This window comes from Dermochelys coriacea, chromosome 12, assembly GCF_009764565.3.
Source record: "Dermochelys coriacea isolate rDerCor1 chromosome 12, rDerCor1.pri.v4, whole genome shotgun sequence".
Classification (NCBI taxonomy): Eukaryota; Metazoa; Chordata; order Testudines; family Dermochelyidae; genus Dermochelys; species Dermochelys coriacea.
This window is the reverse complement of record NC_050079.1, coordinates 39,774,848-39,795,597: the sequence shown is the minus strand read 5'-3', so window position 1 is coordinate 39,795,597 and position 20,750 is coordinate 39,774,848. Positions and strand designations below refer to the sequence as shown.

Here is a 20,750-nt window from a genome sequence, read left to right as displayed (position 1 = left end):
ACATTTAGTGTTTAAATCGTCACGCTCGATAGAAAATTACAGGGGCTGATAGTTCAAGGATTAACAATCACTGGCAGCCCAGTTGAATAATGCTTCATTCTTGTGCAATGTGAGCTCTCAACTTGATGAACACTTTAAAAAATGTTAATTGAAAACCTTGCAGTGGAGACTATTAGAAGGCAGCCTGTTCCTGACTGATAGCTGAATCGGAAGTCAGACTCCATTAAAGTGTTTGTCTCCCTTATCAGTGTGCCTGCCCAAGCCTTGTTTAGGCACATTGCATTTCTCATGCAGCTACACTTCCCTTCCCCCTTCTGCTTCCCTGTCAGGCCGATATTCTATTACCGTGGCAACGAGATGATGGCAGTAAGACTTGGGCTTTACAAGGCTCACTACTGGACCTGGAGCAACTCCTGGGAGCAGTTCAGTCAGGTAACAGAAAACAAAACCCCCTCGTTTAGTTTATTTTCCCCATTCCCAGTTGCATCAAGTGACATTTTTGTCATGGGGGGAAAAAACCCATTAAAGGGGAACTTTGAAATTATTAGCATGTCCCTGTGCTCCATTTTAAACCAGCCATTTATTGGAGACATTGATGTGTAATTATTGCTGGATCTGTAGTAAAAAGTGAAAGGAGGAAGGAGACTAGTATTTCAGCACCTTCATGTTGAAGTCAATGTCATTCCAGGGCAATAACAGAAAATTGTCCTCTTGGGTTGTTTTGGATGTTGGGGTGGTTGGTTTTTTTTAGCATCTAACATACTCCGACATTAAGCATCTTTTCTTGATAAATTCTTCCAAGCTTATATGTCACACCATTATGTTGTTGGTATGGATCCAGTGTCTGATATGAGGAATTCAATGCCCCTCACTATTTAAACGAATATAAGGCTGTTTTGCTAAGCAATGCATGGAGAGGGAAGGAAGCCCAGCTGTCAGCAGCTGTACTGTGCAGAGAATAACAGTTGCTGAAAACAGAGCACATGTGGTTCATCTCTTACAAAAGCATGCTCAGACCTAAATCATTCTAAGACTTAGCACATTTTTGAGCTCTCTCGGTTGATCGTCCCTTTGTTATAAGTTATACGCTCTTGCTGTTTTTCTGATTTTTGTATCTTTCTTGTTCCAAACTTGGGTAATAAACTCTGGGGCATTTCACAAATGGCAGCTCACAATTGTGCCATGCTGATTATGCCCTTAAAGTGAAGTAAATATGCTATGGCACAGCTCTCAGCAATTTCAACAGCAGGCTGGTGGTACAGGGGGTTGTTTGTAAAATTATTACTATTTGTTATGTATGGTAGGTCCTCAGGGCTTCAGAGGTGCAGAACAAAGTGCTACTGGCATTTGTGGATGTGAAAACAAGCATGTAGCTTGTATACTCAGGGCGACAGGGATGAGGTAGAGGCAGCATCGAGGAAGTAATTTACATTCATGGCTGTAAACTTTGTATCTAGAAAGACTGTAAGGCTCAAAGAGTCAAAGTTGCAATTTTACATGGTACCAAAGAGACTTACCGACTGGGAGGAAACTTGGTCCCCAAAATGCATCGCATACTTTGCCATTGCATCATCCCCCTCACAAAGGGTTAACAATCTATTGTCAACACTTGTATAGTGAATAAAGCTTGGATCTTTCAAGTGACATGGAAAGAGTGTGGAAGATTTTCGCTGTGAGTGGGGACACTGGAAAAGGGTGTGGACGTGCACAGAAGACAATGTCAGATATGAATAACTGCTCTCCATTGTAATATAAGAACATATACACACTTACACACCTAGTTCAGAAAAAAATAAATACCTACACAGATCTAAACCTGTTTGTACATGTCTGAATATGTGTGTAGCTGTGATAATGGAGACCAGTTACTCCATTTCAAGGACTTTCCCACTGTGAGCAGTGGCAGTTGTGTAATTAAGGAATATTTCTTTCTTTCTAAGTCTTGGTTTAACTACTGGCTGATTAAAGTCAGTAATTATGCTGTACATCAGAGAGATGATTAAAAATTCGCTTGTATCACCTGTGGTTGATGTGGGTAAAATTGGAGCACATTAGTGGACAGAATAGCCATTAACAACATGCAGAGGAAGCTGGGGCTGAAATTTGTTCCAATTCCTCTCATGTCCTCCAGACGTTAATTACAACCCTCACGAGTTTTAAATAAATAAATAAATCCTAATGCAGAATGTTTTTACTGTTCTGATTTTTGTTTTCTATTTTGCAAGCTTGTCATACATGACCGCTACATAGTTCCTCCTTGCTGTTACTGCTTTGTTATCTGTAATATTTATATTGTGGTTGGAGTTATCTTGACAGAGTAGGAGGGGCCAGTTTTGCTTGCTGCCTTCATTGCAAGTGGACTTTAATGTACACTTGTGTGACATTAGAAATCCTGATTGTCGACAGAACAGATGAGTTTGCCTTGCCAAGCTGCTGGGGCTTTTGGCGAATAAGGCAAGTTTCTACCTTGTCTAATGGCGGGGTCTCCTGACTGGCTCATTACCTGATTATCTGAGTCCGATGTGGGGATGTATTAGACTCCCTTTGAACTTGGAAGCCTTTCATTCATAAAAATGATAGGGCCAAAGTCAGATCTGGTGAAAGCTGGTACAGTTCCATCATCTTTATTGGAGTTGCAACCATTTAAACAGGCCTGGGGTTGTCCAGATATATCAAAACAACTCTTGTTTATTTTCAAGAGGTTTACTTTACAGATAATTTAGTATTTTGTTATTTTTGTAGAGTTGCTTCATTGTTTCATGTTTCAGCCAAACCTCCATTTGCTCTTGAAAGCCCCTTGTTAATTGGCAGAGTGAAAATTACTAAATATAGATAGTCTAGTCAGAATTCAATTTTTTTCTTTAATTTCAATTATTAATATCAATTTTTATTTTTAAATTTTTAATGTTGCATGTTATTAAGTGGTGGGTAGGGTTGGGGCAGGGCTGTAGTGGGCTCCCTGTGCCACTGAGGGGCACAAAACACGGGTGCAAGGTGCGAGGGAGGTTGCAGTCCTGACCTGGAGCAGAGACCACTTGGCCAGGACTACACAGAGGAGGATGAGCCATTGGCTGCAGGGGAGGCTACCCCACTGCTGAACAGTTCTTGCCTGGGAACAGCTCCCACACACCTGGCTGGTGGGTGAGCGAGTGGGGTCATGAGAACGGAGCTGCAGAGGACTTCCCCGCGTGGTCACAGGCCGGTGACACCCGATCTCTGCACGTGCAAGATGTGGAGTAGGCTGCAATCCTGGGAGGGCAGAGCAGAAACCCTTGGCCAGGATGGCACGGGACCCTTTGGTCAGGACGGCACGGAGGAAGGAAAGCCCCCAGCCAAAGCGGAGGCCACCCCACTACTGAATGGTTTTGTCCCTGAGCAGGAGCCTTTCAGCAGCAGGGTGACCTCCCCCACACATGGAGACACGCCCCACAAAGGGCTGGCTGGGAGTCTCTGCTCTGCCCTGCAGTGGTGCTGGAACAATTTGTATAGTGGGGGTGCTGAGAGCCATTGAACCAAACTATAAACCCTGCGTATAATGGAAACCACTTCAAGCCAGGGAGTGCAGCAGCCCTCCCAGCACCTCTAGTTCCAGCACCTATGCTCTCCTGCTAGGACCGCAGCCTCCCCCCGACCTTGCTCCTGCAGGGGTCCAGTGTCACCATGCAGAAAGCCCTCTGCTGTCATGGCCCTGCTCGCTCACTCCCATGACTGCGCTGCCAAAAGGTCAGTGACATTGGATCCCTGTAGGTGCCATGTGTGGGGGGAGGAGCAGGCTGCACTCCTGCCATTACTGACAGATGCTTTTTTGTGTTGATTTCAGTGTCAGCTGAAATTGACATTTATCAGCATCTATCAATTTAAAATGAATCCCACCAAACCGAAATATAGACAACGTACACTATTTTTAATTCATGCTTGGTGTGCCTTTGTTTTAAGATTTTTAAACCTGGAAATGCCACTGAGCAAACCAGAATCCAATTGACGTTAGGATTGGAAAACATCACATTGTTATCCTTCTGGCCCCATGTGTGTCTTCTGAACACCTCCATGCTTTTCACCGTCAGGCTTGGTTAAGAAGAATTTGTGCAAGTTTAGGAATTTTAGCCTCTAACCTGGAAAGCTACTTGCTTGATTGCAGCATTAGGCAGCTAAGTAATAAAGTATGTGTAAAATGGAGCACAGAGGAGACGCTTACAGACAGCTAACCCTAGGAGATAACTCGGTTGTGCATGCTTCTCCCCATATGGCACTTGGAATATTTACACTGCAAAGATCCCATGCCAGCAGTCCACTGGTTTATAGTGTCTTTGCCTTATTAAACTCTCATGTCATCAACATGCTTTAACTGGTACCCATTATCTGCATTCTAGTTTGGGATTCAAATTTATGTCATCAGTCACAAAGATGAAATGTGTTTGTCTTTTTGTTTTCTGTTTTTTTTATCCTCCAAAGCCAGTATTTTCTAATCCAATTCTTCCCATAAATCGTTGTAATCTATTTCTTAGCACTGTAGGACTATTTGGCGTTATCTTCCTTGCTATTTCTACTTGATTATTTAGATAACTTATATTCATGAACGGCTAGTCCCTTGAATAGCATAAGGGAAAGAAATATAAACCCACTCAGCAGAAATAAGTGAGTCTAAGGACTTGATGGCACACACCACTCCTGCCTGTAAATTACATGGGATGCTCACATGAGGAATATTTACCTAGCTGCCATCTTTGTACAATAAAAAGCCTTTGTGATTTACAAGTGGTTCATGTTTATGCAGTTTGAATTGTCTAACATCCAGGAGCTGATGAATAGGACAGAGATAAGTGAATTTACTGAGAGAATATATTTATATTTGTAAATAATTTGAGATGTAATATGTATTCTATTCCAGAGTTAGATTTGGTTTTCGACTGAAAAAAAGGGGACAAGGAGAAGTTTAAGAATTCTCTAGTCTCAGACTTCATTGGAGAGTCAGTAAATAAATGATTTCACAGGAAAAATACTTTATTATTGACCCCTGGAGTTTAAAAAGAAGCTGTGAGAGCACAGGAAGTATAGTCTGCAGAGGTGTGGCAGAACCTGTACTGGATTCACCGGGAAGGCATCGGGCTAGATTTTCAGCTGTGGTAAGTCGAAATAGCTCCATTGAAATCAGTGCAGCTATGCTGCTTTAGACCTGCTGAGAATCTGGCCCGTACCGTCCTTTGCTTTGGTGCTTATGGCTATCCGAGCGTAGGCTCTTCCACAGCCCTATCATCGTTGGCATCCTTGCTCTTCCAGCCAAATCTCATAGTGATGAACACAGCAGTGTACATTACACATCCGGTGCAAATTGGTCAGAGGATCTATGTTACCAGTCAGGTAGGGTAGTTGGCTGGAAATTGAAGCTAGACAAATTTAGACTAGAAGTAAGGCACAAATATTTACCAGTGAGAGTAATTAACCATTGGAACAACTTACCAAGGGCTGTGGTGGACTCTCCACCACCAAGATTTGGATGTTTTTTTAAAATACATGCTGTAGTTCAAACAAGAATGAATTCAGGGAAGTCTTATGGCCTGTGTTATGCAGGAGATCTGACTAGATGATCACAGTGGTCCCTTCTGGCGTTGGAATCCAGGAATCACACCCAACTGACATTCAGTGGTTGGTCTGAACAAATGTAATTTACAGGGAAAGGGGGCAGAAAGGGAGATGTAGCCAGAAAACCAATTCAATTGCAAGTTAGCCCCTTCAAACACCCCACCACTTTGCCTTACAGCCTTCTTTTAGTTACTTTTCCTGCTGCATTCACCTGCCATCCCTGTGGCATTTAAGTTGCATATGTTTGGCACAACCATGGAATGCCAAACGGATACAAGATATACACACAAGTGGTAGTGTATCACATACCACTGTTTGTCACCACTGAATTTAGCCCAGAAGAGGTCAGTGAAAAGAGACCAGATCCTGGAGGACGGGCAGATTTACTCTACCCACTCTGAAATACATATGCCTCATGCTCTTCATTGTTCTCCTGTTGCCCTGCCCACCTGATCAGGAGTAATGCTAAAGGGCTTAGAGGGAGGGAGCTGCATTTAGCCCTCCTTGTTTGAGAGGACAGGTCAGTTTTATGCAGGGCTGGGGGGAGGGGAATAAAGGGGGAAAGTGTAGATTCTTGAAGGAATCTACTTGCCTCTTTTTTTGAGGGGTAATTAGATTCCTTTCAAAATCCCAATTTTAGTGCTTCATTAGAGGTGGCAAGAACTTGAGCCACCAGGAGGTTAAAGTTCTCGCCTCTGCTTAGTCCTGAGATCACTCCAACAGAGCATAGCTCTTCAGTAGCACTGGTGAATTGACCGTAACGGTATCTTTGCAAAAATATTTTTAAAAAGCCCTTTGGTTTAGTGGATTGTGGCTGATAAACTTCAGCCTCTCTGCTGTCAGCTTAGTATCTTTAGTAGTTTTCAATGGTTTTTCATAAAGTGTGTGTGTGTGTGTGTGTGTGTGTGTGTGTACACCTATTGTTTCACTGTAAAATGCCAAAGGGGTTATTTGTGCTGCGGTCTGTTCTGATTGCCCTTCTCATCAACATGAAGGAATCAATAAAGCCTTTTCTGTGAGGGGGGATGTGAAGTCAAGTAGAACCTCACAAATAATGACATTTGATTGTGGTCCTCTGAGCATCTGAGCTAGCTATCGATCGCTTCTGCTTGAGAGCAGATGGAGACTTTTCGATTTGCCCCTTTTCTTCGCTCCCTTCCAGACAGTTAACACATTAGAAGCGATTTTTGTTCAACAGGGCTGAAGCGGCTGCCAAGAGAAACCAGCACCCACATTTTCAGGTGTTCGGTCACTCTGAGTTCCAATGCTGGAGGCTTTTGCTGAGAACTGCCACGAGTGAGAATCACTGCTTTCCAGTGCTGTCTCAAGGACAAGAAGAAACAACAGATTGCTGCAGTGTTGGGAATACCTGCCTCAAACAAGCTGTTTTTTTCCTATCCTAATATTCATTTTGTTGTTATGTGTTTTGAGCATTGGAATGAGGAAACATTGACAAGGAGACAGTCTAGTGTTTGCTGTGCCACTATCATAATCCACAGTTGCTTGTAAATTCAGAACACTCTGGGATAGTGCCAGGGAGATGAATTACATTAACACAAGTGCTGATTCCATCGCTTGGCTTAGAGCCCAAAATGGCGAACTGTTGTATTAGTCTCATGTCATTATTGACATAGCATCTGTGGGCCATTTGCTCTGGAAATTGAGTCACAAGCCATATAATCAACAGTCAGTAATTCTTGCTGAGGGGCTTGCAGTGGGGCTGGAGAGGCAGACACTCCTGCCCCCTTAAAAGTCCATTCGTCTTCTCTGGAGGAAAGGTTTATTTTTATTTTTTTATATGAGGAACTCTATGTAATTTCTCTTCACTGTGCAATGGTACAAAACATCATCCCTGTTCAGGAGATCTGGTCCTCTTGGTCCACTAGCAGACATGCTTCTGGTTGCTATTTGCAAGTAATCTGATGCTGTTTTAGTTGGCTGTTTCTAACAAGGCACAGAACTGTGACTAGCTGTAGACATGTCCCTTGTGTTTTTATAAGTGTGCGGAAAAAGATCAGAGAATTTGTCTAAATACACCAGACTCTCGCTAGAACGTGGGATTCGGGGACTGCGTTATAGCGGGGACCACGTTAAAATGAATTGCAATTAAAGTAATTACATTTGGGATACGTGGCCACGACTGCATTATATGCAAATTCGCGCTATATAGACGTGCATTCTAGCGAGGGTCCAGTGTACAAGCAATTACCTTTCTTCTTTGTAAGATCACTGTTTGTTGTAAATGAACATCTTACCTCAGGTAAAGTGCAGAGTAAACTGTATTAGAATTGTGCGGGGAATCAATGGCCAGTTAAAAGCGCATTGTTAGTAACAGGCTCTCGTAACGAAAATGTTTAAAGAAACAATATAATAAGTCTAATGATGGTTTTGGGTTTTGTTGTGAAGAGGGCAGGAATTAGATCAACCCAATTTCCTAAAACGGATTCTTCGTTCTTCTCCTGTATGAATTTCATTTTTAAGTGAAGCTGGCCATCTGGAACTCAGCAAAACCACTGATACGCATATGGTGTAGATCAAAGCTCCTCTGATTTCAGTGGACAGATGTTGATTTACACCAGCTAAGGATCAGGCCCTCTGTATCTAACATTAAAACCTGCAAAGCTCTTAGTTTCTAAGGCCTATGTGGTTAGCTTGTCCTTTTAAAAAAGAAATATCTAATTTGCCGAAGAGTGGGAAATCATTCTGAAACAGTGACATGATTTCAAATTCACTAACAATCTTCACCAGTACAAATATCTAGAAAGAACAGTCATGTCTGCTTGATCAGCACTCACTCCAGCTTGTGCAGAGAAGGCAGAAGAACCTTCTGTGAGGCAGGACTGAAAAGCAGTAATTCCTTTCATCCTGATAAAGGAAGTTCTAGAGACAGTCGGCATCTCACTTCCCCCTCCCAAGCATCATACACAACCCTAATCCATGTTTCCCAAGACACCAGAGGCACCGTCCAGATGTGCAAATGTGTGGATTGTCTGTTCCTGAAAATTCTTCCCAAGTCTCAAGCAGAATTGATTAAAAAGTCTTTGCTCTGGAAAAGGGAAGCAATGCAGACAGAGCATCCTAGACTTTCAGTTTATTCATAGAGGATATTGTGTAGTTTTCTTCTCAAGAACTGGAAATAGCATTGAATTTACAAAGTGTTAGGAGAGGCAGAATTACTGTTATGATATTTAAATAGTAAAGTGATTTTCCAGAATATAAGCTGTTTTACTGCCTCTTCAACTGGGCATTGATACTCCTGGTGTCTCAGATAATGTCCATTTTCAGCAATAGGGTTCCATCAAGAGGAGGCTCAGAAATGTCCATTTTAATGGGAAATTGGGGTTTGATGCATTGTATGTAACCAACATTTTTTTTCCCCATCAGCACATCTTAATTGCTTTGGCAAAATATTTATGATGCCATCAGACCTCCTCACTTGCCTTGTACAATGGCAATGGATGTGTCCTCAGTCATCCTGCTGTGTATTGTACTCTGACACATGGTATAATGTGTATATATAATATTCAGATTATCAACAGGTTATTCATAATGTTTTTTATAGCCTCAGTCCTGCAGTCAGATTAATGTCAGTGAACCCTTGAAGTGGATGGACCACACAAGCATTCAGGATCTGCCTGTGCAGTTTCTATTGCAATACTAGTTTTCTGAGTTGCAAACAGGGCTCTGGTTAACTTGACTCAAGAACCAGGTGGAAGTGTGGACGCTACGCATGCCTGCGTTCTTTATATTGGCCACCAGTAAAGTAGAGGCTTGAATTTTTAAATTGACAGTCATTGGTTTTGAAAGCTCTTCATGGCATAGGATCCGGCAGCATTGAGACCAGGAACCTTGTCCTGATGGATAATAGCCCTTGTTCATCACCTGCCATTAGGGATCCCAGCACCCTAACATCCTGTCTGGCACTCAGATGTATGCCAGTGGACCTTTGTGACTAAACAGCTCTGACTGCAGGATCAGGGCTTTCCTCAATAACCACCCTGATGTTCCGGGTCAGTCTGACTTGGAACCTGCTTCCCCCTGCTGTCCAGCTTAATCCATCCTTCCCTATCTTTAGAAGGCAGCTGACAACTGTTTTTCCCCAAAAAGGTGGTGGTGTGGTTGTTTTTTTTTTTTTTTTTTTTTTTTAAGGGTGATCACTGTTGGTTCCCTATGTATTATCATCCCTCTGGTTTGTACTGGATCCTCTTGTTTGCTGTTACCTCTTCCTGTCTCTTTCACTTACCTAGATATTTATTATGCCAGGCTTATTCCCATTGGATCTCAGGATCTTGACTTCTAAGAGGCTCATTTTTAATTGTTGATGTTGTATTTTGATTTAGTGGTTGTTATGCTGGATAGTGTCTTCAGTGGAGATGGAGGGGGAATATTATTTTATTTAGTAGTTGATATGCAAGTAGGAAAGTTTTGAGGCCCTTTCTGGGCCACAGCTGGATTTTGATGTCACACAGAACATCATAAAAATTATTCGTGTTTCACTTTTTATTTGTGGAGATAAAGTTGAAAGGCCTTAGAATGTAAATGGTAGTTTCAGCCACATTTTCCGGGTATTATTTATCAATGTCACAGATGTTATGTTTGAGGGATTTTCTTTTTCCCTCTAGTAAATTAGATTTGAAGAGGGAATTGGCTTTTGAAGCTAGAGAGACAGGTAGCTTTTTGTTAGTTCTGAGACACCTTTGTTGAAGCCTTATTTCTCAGGAATCTGGGGGATATAATCAGGAACGTGTTCTGGAGCACCTCATTATGAGAATTACGTTTCACCATTTGCTTCTCATATAAGCAGAGCAATGTAGAAGCAAATGCCTAAGAGAATAAATTCTTCCCTCAAACTAAAACATTTGCGGTAGTGGAGTAGTGCATCAATTAGCAGGATGTTAATTAAATAGCTTGTTTGATTTGCATCCAAATTATAATTTGTATGTTATATCTGGGCTGTGATACCTTACCACTAACCGTTTCATGTATCTTTTTTAAGTTAAATTCTATTTTCCACTATTAAAACCTCATTCAGTCTCCAAAGTCTATGGTACGAGAAGATTAAAAGGTCAATCATTTTTGTATCCATTTAAAGTCCATTATTAGTTGCCCGTTACAACCTATCAAGCAACTCTCTTATTTTTTCCAGCCACTGATTCAGGAATCTATAGCTCTGTGCAGATAAATGGGATTTCACGGGCTTCTAACCTTCTTGCTTTATTGAAAAGCAGAATATTAACTGCTCCACTGACCAGCTGTCCATTAAAAACATACAGGATATTTTTAGAAAATTGTTTGCCAATCAAATCCTAACATCTGTGGAGAGCCTTTCAGTTTGTTTGTTGTTTTATAAGCAAATAATACAACTGCTTCCCCCCCCACCCATTTAAATATTACCACTTACCTTCTCTCTGGGTCTCTGTGCATGTCTCAGGTGTTATGAAGTACTGTAAATAGCGCAGCATGTTAGCTGGAATTGTAAACCTGTGAGGTTTAACAAGTCCATTAGGTGCTAGTTCTTGCTAGTCTATGGGGCCCCCTGCTTTATTTCCTCTTCAGTGAAATTAGCACTTAAAATTTTTTGCTAGACCCAGAGCTAAAAGCGTTCTGTTAGCCGGTAGGACTGTAGGCCAAGCTCTAAGTTATTAGGGAGTTGACATCTGGCTAATAATTGGCTGGAGTTCAGGAGACACACAACCTGGCAAAGCATACAAATTCACAGCTGCAGAGAGCTAACTGCTCTGGATTTCTGAAGAGACAGCTCTGGGTGTCCCTGGCCTGGCTATTGAGGACTTAACCCATTGATGTTAGCAACTGGAATGTCCAGATACTTATTGTCATCTTACCAAAAGCTACAGCTGGGGAAATCCTGATTTTTGCTTCCACAGAGTTTAATGATGGGCACTGGAGTTTTTTCAGACCTAGTGCAGATCTTCCAGCCCACCTAGCACTACCAGGTTAATAACCTAATACCAGGACTTGGAGAAGTTGTAAATCAGAAGACAAACATCTTTTTTTTTAATTAAAATTTACAGCTTTCTTCAGTGAAATATGGCTTTGGGTCAGATTCAGAGAGACTGAGCATTCGCATCTCCTATAGAAGTTAGCAGGAGTTGTGGGTGATCATTGTCTCTTGGGATTATGCCCTTTAATTTTATTGGATTTTTCCCCCTTTATATCATTGTCACCAGCCAATCAGAACCCATCTATGCAGCTCTGTACTGCATTAATCAAAGAGAGGAGATGCTTTTTATCTGCAGAGTTGTTATGATTAAATTACCTCCTCTTTTGTCTTTCATTTGCCATTTCATTTTAATGAATATTTTATAGAGATGATTTCTGCTTTTTAATAGTATAGAAATGTGAGTCCTGCTTCAGTTCTCACTCCTGCTTTACACCATATCAGCTCCAGTAGAGTTACCTTTTCCACCCCAGCATAAATAACTGCAGAATCCAGTTTGCAGATGCAGAATCCAGTTTGCAGACTCAGAATCAACTCTCGGTTAAAACTTCTTTTTAAAAAAAAAACCTGTCAGTTAATAACGGGAGAGTGGGAAAGTGGTCTCAGCCAAAGTCTTGAGAGCTGAGGAGTTCATATTTACATCTGTTATTAAATAATAAACTCAAACCCATTATCTCATCCCACATTCCCAGTGACCCACTTCGTTCTCTCCAATGCAGGGTATTGATTTCTGTCCTGGGCAGAACATTTCTGGAGTAACAACCCATACTCAGGAGGAACACACCAAACTGCCTCTGCTCTTCCACTTGGGAAAGGACCCTGGGGAAAAGTATCCAATAAGGTGAGCAAGAAAGACACTAATGGAATGTTCATTGTTGTAAATGTTCTGGTCCAGAAGGATCTGGGAAGTGAGGTGGCAGGAAGGTCTTCAGAGAGCACAGTGTGACTTTAACACAAGGCTTAGTTCATCTGGCATTTACTCTCCTGTTACAGATGTATTTGGTCCCATTATTTCACTGACCTGACTCTTTTGATTGCTGGAAAAGGTGGGTGAGGTAATATTTTTATTGTACCAACTTCTGTTGGTGAGAGACAAGCTTTCAAACTTACACAAAGCTCCTCTTCCAGCTATTCAGGTTCTGTTTCCTATGGGTAAAATAAGCTGTATTAAATGTTCAGCATGTCACTGTGAGCATTATATTGTTTTCATGTCTTGCTGTCCATCTTATTAATTCATTATTGATGGTATGTATTTTGTTGATTGATTATTATTTTGTCCCAAGAGGGATATGAACAGGCAAATGCATTGAATGAAACTGATATGGTGATTGTGCCAATCTAGCAGTTAAAGCAGAATCCACGATGATCATATAGCTATGTGTGGAAGGGAGACAGACATTTCTTAGGGAACAAGTGGTGGTGTAGTACAAAGATTACATTCGCATAAATATCACCTTGGGTATATGGCAATACCTAAGGGGTGTCTGTTTTATATATTTATCAATACACTTGCTAGCTGCTTCTTAAAACCTGTATGAAAATCAGGTGTTACACCCCAGAAAGCTTAGACAGGTGACCACAGTTCTAAACTAACAAATAGAGAACGGAACAAAATATAGTTTTCAAATGGTTTGGCCAGACACTGCATTGGCACGTGTCCCAGCTTGGCTTAGACTGCCTAAAGAAAAGGAGTACTCGTGGCACCTTAGAGACTAACAAATTTATTAGAGCATAAGCTTTTGTGAGCTACAGCTCACTTCATCGGATGCATGCAGTGGAAAATACAGTGCGGAGATTTATATACACAGAGAACATGAAACAATGGGTGTTACCATACACACTGTAACAAGAGTGATCAGGTAAGGTGAGCTATTACCAGCACCTTATACCGGAAACCTACTGACCTCTATGCCTACCTACATGCCTCCAGCTTTCATCTAGACCACACCACACGATCCCATTGTCTACAGCCAAGCTCTACGATACAACCACATTTGCTACAACCCCTCAGACAGAGACAAACACCTACAAGATCTCTATCAAGCGTTCTTACAACTACAATATCCACCTGCTGAAGTGAAGAAACAGGTTGACAGAGCCAGAAGAGTACCCAGAAGTCACCTACTACAGGACAGGCCCAACAAAGAAAATAACAGAACGCCACTAGCCATCACCTTCAGCCCCCAACTAAAACCTCTCCAACGCATCATCAAGGATCTACAACCTATCCTGAAGGACGACCCATCACTCTCACAGATCTTGGGAGACAGGCCAGTCCTTGCTTACAGACAGCCCCCCAACCTGAAGCAAATACTCACCAGCAACCACACATCACACAACAAAACCACTAACCCAGGAACCTATCCTTGCAACAAAGCCTGTTGCCAACTGTGTCCACATATCTATTCAGGGGACACCATCATAGGGCCTAATCACATCAGCCACACTATCAGAGGCTCGTTCACCTGCACATCTACCAATGTGATATATGCCATCATGTGCCAGCAACGCCCCTCTGCCTTGTACATTGGCCAAACTGGACAGTCACTATGTAAAAGAACAAATGGACACAAATCAGACTTCAAGATTATAACATTCAAAAACCAGTCGGAGAACACTTCAGTCTCTTTGGTCACTCGGTTACAGACCTAAAAGTGGCAATTCTTCAACAAAAAAAACTTCAAAAACAGACTCCGAGAGACTGCTGAATTGGAATTAATTTGCAAACTGGATACAATTAACTTAGGCTTGAATAAAGACTGGGAGTGGATGGGTCATTACACAAAGTAAAACTATTTCCCCATGTTTATTCTCCCGCTCCACACACACTGTTCCTCACACGTTCTTGTCAACTGCTGGAAATGGCCCACTTTGATTATTACTACAAAAGGGTTTTTTCCCCCCGCTCTCCTGCTGGTAATAGCTCACCTTACCTGATCACTCTTGTTACAGTGTGTATGGTAACACCCATTGTTTCATGTTCTGTGTATATAAATCTCCTCACTGTATTTTCCACTGAATGCATCTGATGAAGTGAGCTGTAGCTCATGAAAGCTTATGCTCTAATAAATTTGTTAGTCTCTAAGGTGCCACAAGTCCTCCTTTTTCTTTTTGCGGATACAGATTAATACGGCTGCTATTCTGAAACCTGTCATTAAACTATCTAGTGGCTCTTGTCCCATGTCCAACACCCCTTACCTTTTGTGTCCCATGGACAGGACTAACTCTAGGGTAGCTGCAGAATAGCAAATCAGTGAATATGCATACCCAAGCTAGTCTGCTGTCTGCGCTTGTTCTCCAGGGCCAAGCCTCCCCTTTCCCATCTCAGCACATTCTGAGAGGTTTTGCCACCAGTACCTTCCCCCTGCATTCTGTCATGGCGAGTGGGAAGCTTTCAAGCCTGTGGGAGCTTCCTCAGAGAGTAATTGAGTTGGTGGATTCCCTGCCCGCTCTTTGGAGTCTGCTGACCTCATAATCTCCCATAACTGTGTCACTGCAACCTGCACCTCTAGCAGACTTCCTGCCCCAAATGATTTCTGCAAGGATTTAAGCAGGCACCAGCTAACCCAACCAGAAAGTGAATCTGGCCCTGTAAGTTTAATTACAACCACCCTACGAAAAGTCTGGCTGGGCTCCGCCCTTCTCCATTGATTAGGAAGAATGTTATGGGAGTTTTAGCACAGTCAGATGGCGGACTGGGATATGCTATCATTTCCATTCCCGTTGGCTCTGATTTATAGAATGTATAAGTAAATAAGGAGGAAACTGGGGCCACCATGACCACCTGCACAGAAATGGTTTTGCGCAGTGGCTTTTACAGAGAGATGTTTTGTGAACTGACAGGACTGCAATTACTCAACCATTTTAAATAATTGAGTGGATGCACTCATTCCATTATTTTCAACAGCACTGAGCCTGTACTGTCCACTAAGTGTTCTCACTAGAGAGAGAAGGGGAGAAAAAATATTTTCACCTCTCTCTCTCTCTCTCTCTCTCTCATAACAGATGAGCACCCTAGAGGTACATTACACAGTGTATAAAACTCCCCAGAATCCCATTGCATTTGCTCTCTTTCTATTGCATTTCAGCTCTAATGAACAAACCAAATCATATCCCATCTTATTCTTTGCAGTTGCTGCTGCGTTTTAAATTCAGCTCAGTAAAATTACATTACTGGATTGAGATTCCAGATGAGACGATATCCAGTTTGGGTTAATGGCTGTGTTTTTTGTGGGAGGTGGAAATCACCCCATTCCAAAAATTAGATAATCAGAAATCTTATCTTGGCTATGCTGGTCTGTTTTTTGGAGAGGCTTATCTGGGAGGTGTCTGTCAGCAGGGCACCTGCTGCCTGATAGTTTAAGCATTCCTTTCAACATCCATGTTTTGAGGATTGAACTAAATTCCAGTGATACGTCTGTAGTCATTTCTCTTATGGTTCCATTGCTTTCTGGACACACACAAGCTGTTGCCTTGATTGCATTTTATAGTAAGATTATGACATGATTATGGAAAGCAGTGATGTTGTTTAGTCTGCAGAAGAGAAGAATGAGGGGGGATTTGATAGCTGCTTTCAACTACCTGAAAGGGGATTCCAAAGAGGATGGATCTAGACTGTTCTTAGTGGTAGCAGATGACAGAACAAGGAGTAATAGTCTCAAGTTGCAGTGGGGGAGGTTTAGGTTGGATATTAGGAAAAACTTTTTCACTAGGAGGGTGGTGAAACACTGGAATGCGTTACCTAGGGAGGTGGTGGAATCTCCTTCCTTAGAAGTTTTTAAGGTCACGCTTGACCAAGCCCTGGCTGGGATGATTTAGTTGGGGATTGGTCCTGCTTTGAGCAGGGGGTTGGACTAGATGACCTCCTGAGGTCCCTTCCAACTCTGATACTCTATGATTCTATGATATGCAAACCATAATGGAAAGGCTATTTTTAGTAAATGAATAATCCTTTCTGCAACATGTAATGTTACTCTTCTCTTGTCTCTGGTCACATTGGAAACATCATGGAAAGTAAGTCTTTTATCCTACGTAATATTTAAATTATCCTCATTTATGGGGATGTTACTGGTGTGTCTGGTGTGTATTTTTATTTAGTTTAATTATCCCCTTTGGCAGCTTGCCCACTGGGAGTTCCTACATTAATGCTCCTCAGAGGGAAAACCAGCATTCTGTTGCCAAAAGGGTAATTTAAGTCCATACTGGTCCCAGTAAGAAGACTCAGAGATTGGACTAGGTGATTTAATAAGTCTTTTCCTTTATTAACTTCTTTGATTCTCTGAGTATTGCACATCCCACAAGTACCATACAGAGAACAGTTCTTTCCAAGAATATCATGCATTCAAGTAACATTTTAGAGAGATTAAAATAATCTGTTGCTAGCACCTTCAGAACCAATTGTGAGGAAAAATACTTCAGCTTTATTCACACATGTCTATATTAAGATGCTTTACAGTACTCACTAAGAACACAAGCAAACAGTATATAAAACTAAATTTAGCACAGCATAAAATACAATAAACCCAATACAAAATGCAATAAAGAAGGTGTTTGGAGTCAAACTCTGAAGGTGCAGAAGGAATTGTCAGAATAAATTTCCAGAGGTGCAACATCTTAACAAACCAGCACAGAAAGCTAAAGCCATTGCTTGTCATTAACGGCAGTCAGTACTGCCATCTGATCTGAGTGATTGATCCTCATCGAAACTAGGAGTCCACTAAAACTCTGGGCCTAGAAAAGTAGTGACCTCTGATTTAAGCCAATATAGTTGGCTAGAATGGAGGAAACAATTGGAATCCCCAAAATTGGCTATTTACTAATGATTTCAGAATCCAACAGGAATGTGTTTAAAACAGGGTTTACAAGAGCATGATGAAAAATCCTAGAAACCATCAAAGAATTAACAATGCTAGTTATAAGGCCAGAAAAGAGAGGAAGAAGCTCCTGACAGAACTAATTGGAGAATGGCTGCTCTTCTGTCAGGTCCTATCTGACCTCACAGGTCAGGGCAGAAACGTCAGAATGAGCAAAACCGGTGTATAATTTCACCCAGGGGACAATCAGAGGGAAAGTTATGCTGGGTCCTCGCCAAATAACCAGAGGGAAACAGCAGTGGCTGCACTGAGGGAGAGCACCTGCAAATTACCTGCAGCCCAAGGAGGAGTGCCAAGGAAAGCATTAAAACTATGAAAAAGTTGCTGAGAAGTATGGTTAGATGCCTCAGTCAAGACAACAGAAGCCTGGTGTCAACCAAGCAGGTGTTGGACAATGAAAGATTGCTAGGAAGCACTCACATCAGGCACATGCCTGGAGTTCTTCCAGCAACACCTCTTGCAACAAACAAGTCATCCCACAACCTGGAGGGGTCTGAAGAGAAATATGACTGTGGAGGACAGCTTATCTAAGTACATCTGTGGGCTTTTGCCCTCTGTAATCCAGACATTGGTACCTCGTGTTGCAGTGAGCCATTAAATCAACCTCTGCTTAAATGGGGCTTATATAAACACCTGCAAATATTTTGATGAGATAACCCTCTTAGCTGAGAGTGACGCTTCACAAAAAGGAATATTAAAAGAAACAAACTCATGAATGAAAGTTCAAGTGAAAAATTATCTGAAAAGGGCAAAGTCAGCTAATAAAAAGGTCCAGACAATGTCTAGACAAGTGTGTGGCCACCAGAAATGGCTGCCTCAAATCAAGACTCACAAATCAGCATTGAAACAAATACAGAAATATCAGGTGAATAATCACCATCATTTTTGTTTAAGTGGCCCATAATTAAGCAGTGGACAGTAAAAGGCTGAAAAGTCAATAAACTGCTCACAAATTCTATTGGTGAACTAGGTTGTACAGCGCCTCGCACAACGGGGTCCAGGTCCATGATGAGGGGTACCTCCTACGTAGTATGTTAATATTGCTACTACTGCTCATAATAATAGGTAGGAAATAAACTACTTCTGCCTTGGAAACTGCCACATGGCACCTAGATGAGGTTACAGGATAGGCACTAACTTATAATAAGGCTCTACCACTAGAAACACCAATAGTGCAACACCTTCAGCCCAACCAGCCACTGTAGAAGGGTGTGGAGAACAGTGCCACCCTAATCTGTGATGCTACAGGAGTGATAGGATTTTCAGAGACGAGTAGATCTCGGTCACTACCAGGAGGTCAATCTGGATCATATCAGATCTGTTAACCACAGACTGTGCATTCTGGAGTAAAACCATCCATGCTTAGATGACTGAGGAAGGGAAATACAGTCAACAGGAGTTATGGAAATGAAATTAGCCAAACAGAGAGCAGAGGAAGAAAAGTCCAACTGATAGATGACACAGGAGAACCCCCCCAGCAGTGACCTGCTACCCCCAGTGATAGGTCTTGGGAGCAAAAACAAAACTTAGCACCACCAAGTAATTAATAAGACACAAACATAACTGTAAAAGCAGCAGCACCACCTGTCCTCCCAGTTAAACAATGCACTTAGCTAAACAGCAGCAAGAAGGGCTCCGATGGAAAAAAGAGAGACAATACAGCATGGAATACAGGAACGCTCCGCTCCGAGGCAGCATCTAGTTTTCAGTGAGGGTCTAGCTCTACCCTGTTTCACAGCTGTTTTGACTGAGGTGCAAGCAGCCGTGGCTTGTCTGAGGTCATGCAGAGTCCCCAGGATCATTGCAACCAAGGAATCTCTCTTGTTTTCCAAGCCTTGGATAAAACTGCTAAACCACACTCCCACATCCCCTTATGCCTCTTCCCCCACATTTTCTTTCTAGGATTTTGGTGTTCCCTATTTAACATGCGCTTGCTGAGCTCTTCTGAAGACAGAAAATTGATGTGGGAGGGGACTACCCTTATCTTCTGTAAGATCTAGAACTCATCTGGTGTTTCCATGCTTGGTAACACCTAATCAGAACAAAAGTTACTTCCCTTTCCCACATGGGACGGAAGGTGATGGTATGTCTGGGCTATCTCTGCTTTCCACTGGGAGGAAGGGCTAACTCCAGACTCTCACCCTGAATCAGCCGGGACTGTAGCTCAGTTATACATGCCTACACTTGCCACAGTGCAGCCCTCCCTATGGTTTCCTTTTATCCAGTGTTATTGCAACAGCATTTCTTACTGCTCTCTATTTAGAATTTAGGAGTAGTAGCCCTGTCTAAATGGATACGGGCTACTGTCACCCACGTTGTAGATAGATAAAAGATGTCCATCTCCAGAGCTGCCACTCACACTTCGTACAAGGCCTTCTCTTCCTTCCTCCCCCACTCTTCACCACCACCATGGCAAAGATTTGAATAGCAATAGTGCTTTAAAATCTGCATTTGATCATTGTGTGCAGTTTTCATTGCGCCAGCACACACTTCAGGGACACCTTAAATTCTAAAGTTAGCATTTTATCAAAAGTGGTGTAAATGGGTTCAGTACTGACAGCTGAGACCCAAGGAAACACAATTGTTGGCATTAATGATAATATGGGAGACCATCAAACGCTCATTTAACCACACATTCCTTTATTAAGTCCAAAGGCCAAATGGTAGTTTATACAATTGCTCTAAACATGTCCAACAGCCTAAAGAATAAGCAATTACAACATCTAGTACAGTAACAAAGTATTTCATAAGCATGTGATCAGTATACTTATAAACAGGCCAGACCTAGGAAAACTGTCTATTCCTGGCATTGCTCCAGCATGACAAAGAACACTCACATTCATAACTTTTTTAATCCCCTTCAACAAACAAACAATGTCCTAGGTAATTAATACTCTCACTAACAACCAGTTTGAGACAGTTTGCCCTTATTTCCAGTCTTAATCCAGATAAGATTTACAATCTCCCTTTTCCCCAAGGTGTTTCCTCTTTCTCTCTTCCCACCGTTCCCACTGACCAATAGCGTTTTTGTTGCACCTGGGTTCCCATTGGTCTTCCTTTTTAAGGTAAAACTGGTATCCATGTTGGCTCCTTCTAAGACAGATTTTTTTTTTTATTTAAAACCATCAGCAGCACCCCTATTGGTCAGAGGCCCTCTTTTTGGAAACTTCCCCCTATCTCATAGGTTATTTTTTTGAACCAGATATTCTCCCTATTTCATTTCTTTTGCCTTATAACTTATTTCTTTCAAGGCCTTCCTTTTACTTGCTAGTCAGGGTCTTTCTTTACAATGCACATATTTCCTTAAGCTAACTCTGATTCCCTAATTTTGTATTTAC

At 41.9% G+C, this 20,750-nt stretch overlaps 1 protein-coding gene across 6 annotated transcripts in view; it reads left to right on the top strand.

Moving 5' to 3' along the window:
* The window catches only part of GALNS (galactosamine (N-acetyl)-6-sulfatase), a 70,969-nt gene that overhangs the window by 38,152 nt on the left and 12,067 nt on the right, over positions 1–20,750 (top strand). For 5 of the 6 annotated variants that reach the window (XR_006275051.1, XM_038368194.2, XM_043494900.1 and 2 more), the window contains 2 exons: positions 330–432; positions 12,259–12,380. Coding sequence is in view for 5 of the 6 variants with exons in the window: in XM_038368194.2 (XP_038224122.1) it covers positions 330–432; positions 12,259–12,380 (225 nt within the window). In the remaining variant the exon portion in view is untranslated. Of the gene's footprint in view, positions 1–329; positions 433–12,258; positions 12,381–12,532; positions 12,586–20,750 lie in introns of all 6 variants that reach the window. The other variant, XM_043494898.1, reaches the window with a different exon arrangement.